This window comes from Canis lupus, chromosome 15 (assembly GCF_048164855.1).
Source record: "Canis lupus baileyi chromosome 15, mCanLup2.hap1, whole genome shotgun sequence".
Lineage (NCBI taxonomy): Eukaryota > Metazoa > Chordata > Mammalia > Carnivora > Canidae > Canis > Canis lupus.
The window spans coordinates 52,233,867-52,246,765 of record NC_132852.1 but is presented as its reverse complement, the minus strand read 5'-3'; the positions used below and the strand labels follow the sequence as shown (position 1 = coordinate 52,246,765).

The window sequence follows — 12,899 nt, the reverse complement described above, 5'->3', positions numbered from 1 at the left end:
GGAGAAGCAGGCTCCATACACCGGGAGCCCGACGTGGGATTCGATCCCGGGTCTCCAGGATCAGGCCTTGGGCCAAAGGCAGGCGCTAAACCACTGCGCCACCCAGGGATCCCAGTTTTTATTTTTTTAAAAGAATAAACTGGTTTCATTTTTATTTACGTATTATTTATTTAATATTTTTTTAAAGTAAGCTCTAGGCCCAATGTGGGGCTTGAACTCACAACCCTGAGATCAAGAGTTGCATGCTCTACCAAATGAACCAGCCAGGTACCTGTTACATAACTTTTTTATTTTAAGTTTTATTTTTTATTTAAATAATCTCTACACCTGACATGGGGTTTGAACTCACATCCTGAGATCAGGAGTTGCATGCTCTTCTGACTGAACCAGCCAGTTGTCCCTAAATTAATTTTTTCTTATAAAAGTAATGTTAAATATATCCACCGGCGTGCTATATAAATTTATACCAGGAGAGATGATTTTCCAGGGCATATACTCGAGTTTAAAAAGTAGGTTATCCCGTTTATAAAATGTTAATTCAATCTGAACAAATGAATGGCTGTTTGGATAGATGGAAGGACTGATGGCAAGGACAGAGATACAGAAGAAGGGATGGTGAGTGTGTACCAGAAAGGAAGAGCTTTTTTCCCTGGATACTTTTACTTTTCTCCTTACTTTTCTGCATTTGCATTTTCTACTATACTTTCTTATTGCCTTTATAACTAAAATAGGTATTTGATGGGTGGCAGGATAGGAAAAACACAAATCAGCAATAGTTTTTCCTTTTGGGGAAAAGGAAATGGTAATTAATCACGAAGACACACACAAAAAACAGGTTGATTCCCCTATACCACCCTTGTCACCATTAGAATTCGATAAATTAATCATATGTTTGAATACATGTATTAAAATTTAATCAACACTTTATGGAGAGAATTAGAAGTTTAAAAATAAAATGTCAAAGCAAAGCATGAACTCAACAGATGTGAAGAAATACTGGCTCAGTATTATTTGGATTAGAAGACAAATGAGGTATAGAAGGACTATTTACTCTGTACAAAGAGCTTCTAATACTAAAAGTTAAGAAGGCTACAGAGTAACAAATATTGACCTTCTGGCAATAACCTCATAAGCAAGGAAATTCATCTATTCAAAGAGATAAAAGCTAGGGTGAAAGTTCAAAACCTAAAGGATGTGGGCTTTCTTTACAATTTTACTTTTACAATTTTCATTTGTTATATACTTGTTTTTTTTTTTTTTCCCAACTCTGCTTTATTTATTTTGGTATTTTTTATCCCCTTTTCTCCTTTAAATATTAAACGAGTTAGATTCCTTTATTTCTAAACCCAATAAATCCATCACTTGCCCTTCTCAGGGATCTAATTCTGTCAAATGTTTCTGATGACTCTCACTCATAGTAACTTATTTCCTTATATATTCTGTATTTTCAGATTTTAAGCTCTTGTTTGACATAGTATATATGTGGTAAGCCTTTGAGGCCTGGAATGAAACAGCATAATTCCAGAGAGAATGTGATTTGTCATCTGCCCTGGGTTAATAACTAATCTAATACCTTTAAGTTATTTTCAAAGCTTGAGAATTTCCCAGATCTTGTAGGTAGTATAAATTAAACTCTGAAACCAGAGAAAATGCTCAGGAAGGACTTCTAGAACTCAGGCCAAGACACCCAAGTTTCTTATCTTTCTGCTGATGAGTGGATTTCTTTTCTAGTCCTTTCTTTTACTAAAGATGTTATCCTTTGAAGTTTCCAGGTTTATCCAGAGTTTCAGTCTAATTCCTAACCTATATAAGGCTAAGAAAACCCTATCTGCTGTGCTCTGAGAAGATATTTAAAAATAATCATAAAGCAACTGATGAAAATCAGCAAAGGCACCTAAAGGCAACCAAAGTTTCAATGACAGATTAACACTGGCAGCAGCTTGTTTTGGGCGTTATGGATTTCTCATATACTTGCAATCTCAACTATGCTTTTAAAGGATATTTGTTATATTTGATAGAGCACTTCTAACAGGCTAAATCTTACAATTTAATTCTCTGAAAAACAATAGTTCTAGGATTTTTACAAAGTTTAAAAACACTCTTCTTAAAAGTATGGTACCTATCTACCTATGCCAAACACATAGGGCAGCCCAGGTGGCTCAGCAGTTTAGTGCCGCCTTCAGCCCAGGGCCTGACCCTGGAGTCCTGGGATCGAGTCCCATGTCAGGCTCCCTGCATGGAGCCTGCTTCTCCCTCTGCCTGTGTCTCTGCCTCTCTCTCTCTTTGCCTCTCATGAATAAATAAATAAAATCTTAAAAAAAAAAAAAAAAAAACAACCACATATATCCTTTGCATCTTAAGAATGTATTTCAACATTCCCCAATCATGACTAATAACTTACCTTCACTTTGGGTTTAGGTGCAGGAATCACCTTTTTCTTTGCCCTAAGACAAAAAATGAAAAAGGAGGCCATTTCAGTAGCAGTTAGGTCACTCATTAGGAAATTATAACATAATCTTGTCATTACATGGGTAAATAATTTCTTATGCTATTTGGAAAACTCTATGTAGGAAGGAACTATATATATGTGCTCAGTATATATGTGAATATACAGTAACACTTCCTTCAATTTCAATCAACTGGAAAGAAAGGCCAAACCATTAGCAAACATGAATTGTAGATAAAGGTTTTTTAAAAAAATTAAATGCAAATACTCAAAAAAAAAAAAAACTCAAGGTAGGGTAACATAGCTGCCTAAGGACTCACTTCAAAGAACTGCTAAGAATTTATAATTATTTATAGGAAAATGAACTTCAAGAAACTTTCAGCTCAAATTAAACCATAATTTGGGGAGAAGTTGTAAATGGGGCATTATTTTAAAAACAAAAAAAACCTTTATTTTTAAAGAAAATTATTTTAATATAAAAATTCAAATAAATGTCAAAATGACAGAACAAAAAATGCAAAAAAGTTACCACGGAACCTTGGTACCTTTGGGAACCAGTGTGAAAAAGTTTGAAGATGAAAGAAATCTTACAGGTTCCATAGTAGGAGAAAATACTCAAAAGTCTGTTGGATAATTAAAGGGTTAACAAGCTAAAATATCTCACACTGGGTATTGCAACTTCACTATGTTGAAATGTTATCCATTAAATTAAAAAATATCTTGATTAAAACTGTCAATCTTGGGGATCCCTGGGTGGCTCAGCGGTTTGGCGCCTGCCTTTGGCCCAGGGCGCAATCCTGGAGTCCCGGGATCGAGTCCCATGCCGGGCTCCTAGCATGGAGCCTGCTTCTCTCCTTGCCTGTGTCTCTGCCTCTCTCTCTCTCCCCCTCTATGTCTATCATAAATAAATAAATAAATAAATAAATAAATAAATAAATAAATAAATAAATAAATAAATCTGTCAATCTTCAACTTCATTAAAACAAAAGTAATTTTCAAAGTTTTTTAAATAAAGACCATTGAGGCAAAAGATGTCCAGGCCCACGTATCCCATAGATTTCCACTTTCTGATACAAAATAGAACTTACATAGTAATACAGCTACTAAAAAAAACTGGGAGAAAGGATCTATATAAACATCTGCTTTAGGTTTAAAGGAATTAATTATTTATATCTGAATTGTAAAACATGTAATTTTATAACTATGGTTAAGTTAAAGGCCAGAAATGTTATTGACACCAATACATAGATTTCCCCCTGCCCCAGGATAACTAAACCACCAGCAATAAAAACAGCAAAAACTGAAAACCACAACCAACTCAATACAACTCTGACAATATGCTAACAAAGTGTTTTTTCTAAGAGTTGTAAAAAATTTCCACCATAATTGTATACAAGCAGAGTTCCATAATATTGCTAACCAGACCTCTTAGAATACTGAATTACAGTGATCCATAAATTCTCATACCTTGCTAATTTAATATTTTATTAACTATTACCACACTTCTATGCTACAGAGAAACGGCCTCAAGTTGTAGGTAAAAATAAAGTTCTACTCAAGTCATATTCACTCAAACATGCAACCACAAAAACCGCAGCTTTTACTACTGCTTATCAGGTTAAGAGACCTTTCTTCAGTAATCATATCACTAAGGGAATACTCAGTTTTGAAAAGAAGGGAAGGAAATGAAGAATAAGTTAATTTTGTGGAATAAAACACTCTGTAAGGCAAGGCAAGGCAGGCATATATACGAAACCATCTTGGACTGCACAAAGCTATAGGTTAGCCACACTGATGGTCGCAGAGGGGAAAAGAAGGAGGACACCAAAGAACGGGAGGGAAGGCAGCCCAGGAACAAAGGAAACCATCAGAGCCTTCCTGTTTACATGGCTCCTAACTACCAAATCTCAGGCCAGCACAGATTCAGGTTTTTGGAGACTAGCCTGAGAACTTTTTTTTTTTTTTTTTTTTTGAGAACTATTTAATAGATAAATGTGTTCTCAGGTCTACACAGTTACTTTTTTTTTTAAACTTACTTTTTTAAAGGCAGTAGTAAAATGGGAGATTATCTAAATGTACATTTAAGTACTATTTCACCTAGCAGTAATAAATAGTACTTTTGTTTACTAAAGCACATAATGTGAGCAAAAATAAATGAAGTAATCTGGATTCTGTTTTACTCACGGAGCAGAAGTAAGATGATTATGTACACTCCGGCTTTCCTTAAAAAGCATTCTGCAAAAGTTAAAAAAACATGATCATTTTTGCGTAACAGATAATGATCGCCACTTTGTTTTAGTTACATGGTTTTCAACAGTCTATTACTTATTTATCAAATGAGAGTTATAATGGCACAGAGTAAATTCAATAATCTATTTTGTGGGGATTTTTATGGCACATTTATTTTTTTAAGTCTTTAACAGATCAACAGATGTTTTGTTGATTTTAGATGGAACACTTTAAAATGAGAGTTTGAGATAACCAAATTTATTAATTTTAACATTCTTACCTCCTTAAACTTTAAATTGGGCTACTCTTAATTTTTGAGATACCACTCTACATTGACTATTTTCAACAGAAGGTAAGGTTGGGGTGTCTTTTCCTATCTCTCAATTTTGTATTTGGTTCCTTATCTCCCCTGTGAAGTTCCCCTCCCAAAGTTCATAACCATCTTCTCCTCCTCCCATTTCTCTATTAGCGAATTCAGGTGCAAAAAGGAAAAAGTGGCTGGCAAAAAAATATCACTCTTTATATGAATCTCTGTATCTCCAGGTCCATGTGATTGTTTTGTCTTTTTAGTGCTTGAAGTTTTCAAAGCAGAGATCATCTGAGATGACTGTATAGAATGCTAACCACACTAGGTTCTTAGCAAAATGAATGTCGTGTGTGTATATATATGTATCTTTAATAATAGCAATAATAAGAAAGTAAAGTAAAATCTAGGATGTCATATTTCTTACCTTGCCTGCATCCAGCCCTTAGGCCACAATGGTTTCACCTCTGTCTCCATAAAGGATTTAAGATAATCCTCAGCGGACTGGCTTTTATTTGGCTCTAACTCATAGCATCCCAATTTGATCTCAACAAGGTTACATAACAAAGTTCTAAACAGATTAAAAATATATATTTATATATAAATCTTGACTGCAAAATTGTGGAAAATTAAGCTTGAAACAGATTTTTTTAAAAGCACATAAATCTGACAGCAATAATAAAGAATATTATCTCAAGAATTCAGAAGATGACATGAAGATAAATAATTTCCAATACACATCACTCATTGCACTACAGCCAAATCCCCAATATGAAACAATTTCCTTTGATACCTTTCATCTAGGCACCAAAGACTGAAAGGATAGTCCTGAGCCAAACCCTCTACTTGGAGTACTGAAATACTGGTAAAAAAGATGACTGATTATACAAGTATATGGAGTACTTCACCTTCTGAAACCAGTATGACTTACACTTAATTATTAGAAGATAAGCTTATAAAAAAATAGGATACAAAAATAAAAGTGAGAGCGCTCTAAGAATATCAGGACCAAATGAATCTTCCTTTGAATGAATTTTCCTACACACTAATCTTTGGTAGCTTCCAATCTACTCTTCTATTTACTGTATATTCTTTTTTTTTAGAAACCTTAGTTCTGCATTATCTATTTGGTTAAAAGTGAAGGCTTTGGTTAAATTTTACCTGATGGTGTCATTCCAGTGGAATTTCTTTCTTGGTCCTATGACACGTTTCCCTGGTTTCTCATCATCGTCTTCCTCGGATCCATTTTTTTCTCGTTCTTCATCTGTTTGCAACCTAAAAATGAAAAAGATTTATGAAGCAGAGTTTTAACCCAATAGTGCCAATGATATGCTCCAGAGACACTTGTTAAATTGCTTAATTTTATACATAATACTTTGAAATGTGTTATAAAATGGTTTGGTAAATGAGGTCTTCAAACTGTAACATAAGGCCATGAATACTTATCTTTCAGTTTAGGAAATATTTGTGCCCAACTTTAGCCAGTCAAATTGGTTGACATGTGAATATCTGACCAGTGCCAGCTCTTGCTCTGATCATACCCACACACTAAATCAAGAGACCTTTTGCTTTTGACACCAAAGCAATTGAATGGAAAGTGCTGTGTCACTTAGAAAATACTCAATTATACCATTTCAGTGGTGGTATATGTGGATTTCTACTTGGTGATGCAGTCTATAAGACCAATCCTTAAGAGCTAAAGATATTTCTCAAATGCAAAGCTGGTGCAAATAAAAGAGGTACGTACTTGGCACACTTAGCTTGACTACGAGCTTGGCAGTCCTCCTGGTATTTAAATAGCTGTTCAGGCATGACGTTGCTAACAGCCAGTTTCAGTTTTTGCAGAGGCTCTCTTAAACGATCATCCTGACAAAAAAAATATACTAAGAGCTTTTTAAAACATATTTACAAAAATTAAAGCAGATTCTCAAAAGATACTGATTATAGATTTGAAATGTAAACATATTCTTTAAAAACATATTTAAATCCAAACATTTCTTCTACCACAATGACTTTTCATAATGCAACTGGATATAAAATTAGGATAACCAAACTTTCCAGGCAGCCAATGTGAATCCCACTTTTTACTTGTTACCCCAGCATAATTAATAGTGTTTTTTCTTAAAAATTTTTATTTGAGTTTAGTTGACACACAATGTATTCCTTTACATTCTTAAAAATGCCCGTTTGGCCAATACATTATAAGGACGCTTTAGGATTAAATAAAGAACAAAATCTACATTGTGCAGACCACTACTAGTTGATCCTCATTAGGATAGGGAACCAGTACCGCAAGAGGAGATACTGCTTTGCCAACAATGGAACATGCAATTTGGTTTGGGGGACTACCAACAGGATGTTGGCATCCTGTTCTTTCGTTTATTGTTACTAATTGTGACCTACACTGGCAAGCAAAAATGCAAGGTCAAGGCCAAAAAGGAAGAAGAAACTCGAAGACTTACTAATTTCATGCATGCTAATTAGTAAGTATTATTATACATATGACAGTGTTTGCTATAAAAATTCCATTAAGAAATATGAACATTTAGTATCATGGTTCCTAGGTGATCACTTCTTTTTTTTTTTTTAAGATTTTATTTATTTATTCATGAGAGACACAGAGAGAGGGGCAGAGACATAGGCAGAAAGAGAAGCAGGCTACCTACAGAGAGCCTGATGCAGGACTTGATCCCAGGACCCCAGGATCATGACCTGAGCCGAAGGCAGACACTCAACCACTGAGCCACCCAGGTATCCCCCAAGGTGATCATTTCTTAATTATGTAGCTGAGACTATCTGTCTGGGAACAACCCAAATATCCATCAACAGTAAAATGAATAAATTAATTTGAATATATTTATAGATTGTACAGCAAATGTACTCTAAAAATGAAGTTCACCACACGTAAAGACAAATAAATCTGAGGTACATAATGTTCAGTGTTAAAAAGCAAGCTGCATGGGGCAACTGGGTGGCTCAGTAGGTGTCTTCGGCTCGGGTGATGATCCCAGGGTCCTAAGATCAAGTCCTGTGTTGGGCTCCATGCTCAGCAAGGAGCCTATTTCTCCCTCTGCCCTTCCCCTCTGCTGGTGTGCATGCTCTCTCTCTCTCAAATAAATAAATAAATATATACATATACTTTTATTTTTATTAATTTTTTAAATATTTTGTTTATTTATTCATGAGAGACACAGAAAGAGAGAGGCAGAGACACAGGCAGAGGGAGAAGCAAGCTCGATGCAGGGAGCCTGATGTGGGACTCGATCCCAGGATTCCAGGATCACGCCCTGAGCTGAAGGAAGGTGCTTAACAGCTGAGCCACCCAGGTATCCCCATACATACATTTTTAAAAGTATGCTGCAGAAGAAAAGTATGGCGATAATATCACTCTATTTATTTGAAGCTCAAGAATATACAAAATCCAACAATATAGTATTCAGGGATTATAAATGTACATGATAAAACCATATAAAGAAAAGAAAGGATTAAGATAAATGCCTTCTACAACCAACAGGCATATTAAATAACTTCAAACATCAAACCTGAAATATTCCTTAGAAAATATAATATGCAAAAAGTTCTCCTACCTCTAGATCTTTTTTTATTGGACCATTTCTGTCATCTGAATGTATGGCAGTAAGCTCCAACTGTCAATGTCTGAAGGAGCCAGGCACAGACATAAAATCTGTGACCTCGAGTAAATTTCATGTATTTATTACTCTGCTTTAAACTGAGAAAAAACTCTGAATTTATTTACTATTATTATTATTATTTTAGAGAGTGTGTGTACAGGGAGGTGGAAAGGGGGAGAGAATCTCAAGCAGGCTCCATGCCTAGCATGGGGCCTGATGCAGGGCTCAATCTCACAACCCTGAGATCATGACCTGAGCCAAAAGCAAGAGGCAGACTCTTAATTGTTTTATTAACAGAAGTATAATACCTATAATAAAGAATTCTATGCCTGTCAGATCACATTACTAGTGGTCCAGGGCACCACATTCAATCCCTCGTTAGAGCCATGGGGGGCCTGGGACAGCCAAGTTGTCCTATGTGGCCAGAAAAATTTTGGTTGACCCAAGATAGTATAATCAGAACCCAAGAGCTTGGACCAAGTTGAGAGGGCTCAGTCAGTCTGTGTGTGTCGCTTTTCTGTAATATAAAACCGTGAGGATAATCTTATTTTCAGATCCACACAGAAAGATAAAAATGAGACATGGGAAGACAGGTAGAGAGAAACAAGAATTAATCCAAAGGATCAGTTCCTATCCCTTCCTGGGTGTATTTTTACTTCCATGAAATACTTTTATTAATAGAAAAAAGAAGTCCTTTTTCGTCTTAAACTGCATTTAAATTCTTTTCCATTACTTGCAGGTTATAAATATTTTAAAAATATGTAATCAAATAAATTATGGGAAGAGTAATCAGAACAGTGAAGGTACTAAAAACCATTTTACATAAAGTGAAAGAAGGGACATAATAGAAGCTTTCAAAAACATGAAAGCTCTGAAAGTGACAAATGATTAGTTTTCTGAGTGGACTCAAAGGTACAATTAGGACCAACAGGGTAGAAAGCATCTGGGTGGAAAGCTTTGTCTCAGTGCCTGGAAGAATTTTTTGGTATTACAATGAAATATGTTTCTGACCACTGGAAGCATTCAAAGTTGGACAATTACCAGGAGAATCTAGCAAAACATGGATGACTACACCAAAAATATCTCTAAGGCTACATTTAACTCTGTGTTTCTTTCCATTGGTTTGTGCAAGATAGGTGTGAACATATCTGCATAGAATCGTTTTAGTAATAAAAAAACTGAGTTATAAATCTGTCAGATAGTTGTTGAGGGTAAAGTTGTGTCAGCTGTGGACCTAAAGTTAATTTACCAGCCCAAGAATCTATGCCTTAGAAAACATTCTCATCTAGATTTATCAATTGTTGAACAGTAAATTTTTCCAAGAGATCCAATGTGTCTTTAATAACTCCTATAGTTATTCAATACATACAGTAAGACTGAAAAGCAACTAATATGCAAAAGTCCCAAATAGAAACCAGTCTCTTTACAAGCTATAAGCCTCCAGATATGAATATTATTATTACTCCTCTTACCTGGACGTTGAGATGTAACTTCTTTAGACGTTTTACCAGTGTTTCTTTGTTGCATGGCACAAAAGCTTCAAGATGGGAGTAGACACCACTACGAATGACAGGGCCTAGTTCCTGTAGCTGTAATTCAATGCTGAACAAAAACAACAAATAAAAAGTATAGAATTTCTTTTAAGTGCCAACACAAGCAAGGAAGCAAAGGCTCACTAGAAGAGGGACTCTTCTCTCGTTTTATCATTCTATGATTTCCTAGACAGTATTTTTCAAGGAAAAAAATGTAGAGATAATTTATATAACCATAAATAAACTGGTGAATCATTTTTTTTTTAAAGGTTTTATTTATTCATGAGAGAGAGAGAGAGAGAGAGAGAGAGGCAGAGACGTAGGCAGAGGGAGAAGCAGTCTTCCCTCAAGGAGCCTGATGCGAAACTCGATCCCGGGACCCTGGGATCACGACCTGAGCCGAAGGCAGACGCTCAACCGCTGAGCCACCCAGGTGTCCCTGTGAATAATTTCTGATGAAGAGGGGCAAAGTCTACATTTAAGCCTACATTTTTGGGTAAAGCACGGGAACCCTATTATTAACCAGAAGCTCATCTCCTCAGAGATATTTCACAGCCTCTCTCCCCCATTGCAATTGCTAAGGTAGAGAGTCACACAGTTTCAATGAATTTAGAATACTTTTTCCTTAGACATGTTGGAAAAAACTGCAGATCTGGAAAAGGTGAAGCCCTTCTGGCTACATATACAGACTGTTTCATCCATCCTTGTCTCCCTTATTGTGCCTGCATTGCACAAGCTAGATATTTAATAGTTTGTCCCATTTATTCCAATTTTTCAGATGTTTCCATTTGTAAATTAGTTTTTTACACCAAAAATAAATAAACTGTTAAATAGGTATTTAGCTTAAGAGTCATTAAAAAAAAGTTTGAACAGCCGCCGTATTCTCAACCAGACAAGTTTACTAATAAATAATTGAGGTTTCTTCCAAGATGGGAACTGCTATTGTAGAACGATAGGAACAGATGTTAATTTGAAGGCCAAGACCAACCTGGGACTCTTGGCAAAAAACCATGTCTAAATCATCACATTCTATTCTAGAGAAGACGCAGAGATTTAACAAATACTTTTCACAATTTAAAGATGAATCCAAAGATTCAATTAACAGCTTTTGGGGAAGAAAAGAAATCCTCCCATATGAAATATATCCACCACTTATACACTGCGATTTCAGGAACAACAAAATGTGGAAAATTATGCTTTTAGCGCTGACAATAAAAATTCTTGGTATTAGAGAAGTCAAACACAATATATAAATGGAAAAAAGTTCAGAATCTATTAGAACCAGAATGTTAAATGCAGAGGATCATATGGGAAACAATCACTATTGTCATGAATTCTGTGTATAAACATTTGGCTAAATAACATTATATGTGGATCTTTATTAGAAGTCTAGTCTCTAGGTAGGAGACTTTCAAGGCTTGTCTCATTATTAAAAGTTAGTGGAGACTGAAAATAAAATATAAACTTCAAGTAGTAAGAGATTCCAAATAAAAATAGAGTGACTCAGTGACATACTTATAAAAATCAGTGGTTTCCAAAGAGGAGAGAAACTGAAAAACACAGAGAGCTGACTCCCTGCTCCTAAGCCATTACTAGGTAAAAATTAGAGAAGCATATTAACCCTAAAGGTTATGGATTGTATTGGTCTATCACAAATATATACAAATTCCTACCAGAGAACAGTGTATTTTGAGCACACATTTTTTTTTCTAAGAATTCCAATCTTCTAAGGCCTAAGAAGTACCTAAAACACCTGGCAATGAAAAGTTTAAATTTCAGTTATTTTCACATTTCAGAGAAATAAAGCTTCTCCTAAAGCAACAAACTTTCCCTGAGCCTGCCTCCTTATATCCACCAGGTTCTTTTGCTTCCTTCAGTGAGGTCTAACCCTAAGCAGATATCCATGCATGAAAGTTACAATGGGTAGGTCTCAAACCTCTGATAATAAATTATGAACATGCGATCACTATAGGTTCTAAATGGATAAAAACATACTGGGATCATCCACTGATAATGCAATAGAGGACAAACACTGGGTTTTGTGAGTAAATGAGCTTGAAACCCACTATTATATTCTTATCTTTACAAGGCTCTTATTTGCCTCTGAAGAAGCCTCCAAGAAACTCAACATAGGAATCCATTAAATGAAACAATGGCCAACTTTATAAACAAGATTCTTCTGGCTCAGGAATACTTAGTCTTACCTGTATTTTCACACAGAATTCTAGAAATAGTCATTTCCCCACCGTTGATATATGACATATCTTCTTATCCCATCAACTTCCTCTGTTTAGTCTTTTTTTTTTTTTTTTTTTAAAGTAAGTTCTACATAGACTCCATGTGGGGCTTGACCTGACAACCCAAGTCACAAGGTCTACCAAACGAGCCAACCAGGCATCTTTCTCCCTCTTTTTAAAAAACAGAATAGGGGCAGCCCGGGTGGCTCAGCGGTTTAGCACCACCTTTGGCCCAGGGCATGATCCTGGAGATCCAGGATTGAGTCCCACGTCAGGTTCCCTGCATGGAGCCTGCTTCTCCCTCTGCCTGTGTCTGCCTCTCTCTCTCTCTCTCTCTCTCTGTGTCTCATGAATAAATAAATAAAATCTTTTAAAAAATAAAAATAAAAAACAGAATATAGGGGCGCCTGGGTGGCTGAGTCAGTTAAGTGTCTGCCTTCAGCCCAGGTCTGATCTTGGGGTTCTGGGATCTAGCCGATGTCAGACTCCCTTCTCAGTGGGGAATCTGCTTCTCCCCTC

The 12,899-nt window shown here is 35.8% G+C and overlaps 1 protein-coding gene across 4 annotated transcripts in view; it reads right to left on the bottom strand.

Annotated features, from left to right (window-relative positions):
* The window catches only part of UBN2 (ubinuclein 2), an 87,100-nt gene that overhangs the window by 36,574 nt on the left and 37,627 nt on the right, over positions 1 to 12,899 (bottom strand). For 3 of the 4 annotated variants that reach the window (XM_072777373.1, XM_072777370.1, XM_072777371.1), the window contains exons 8-13: positions 10,084 to 10,213; positions 6,727 to 6,845; positions 6,141 to 6,254; positions 5,407 to 5,550; positions 4,631 to 4,681; positions 2,402 to 2,444 (exon numbers count right to left, since the gene is read on the bottom strand). In XM_072777373.1, the coding sequence (XP_072633474.1) occupies positions 2,402 to 2,444; positions 4,631 to 4,681; positions 5,407 to 5,550; positions 6,141 to 6,254; positions 6,727 to 6,845; positions 10,084 to 10,213 (601 nt within the window). The remainder of the gene's footprint in view (positions 1 to 2,401; positions 2,445 to 4,630; positions 4,682 to 5,406; positions 5,551 to 6,140; positions 6,255 to 6,726; positions 6,846 to 10,083; positions 10,214 to 12,899) is intronic. The other variant, XM_072777372.1, reaches the window with a different exon arrangement.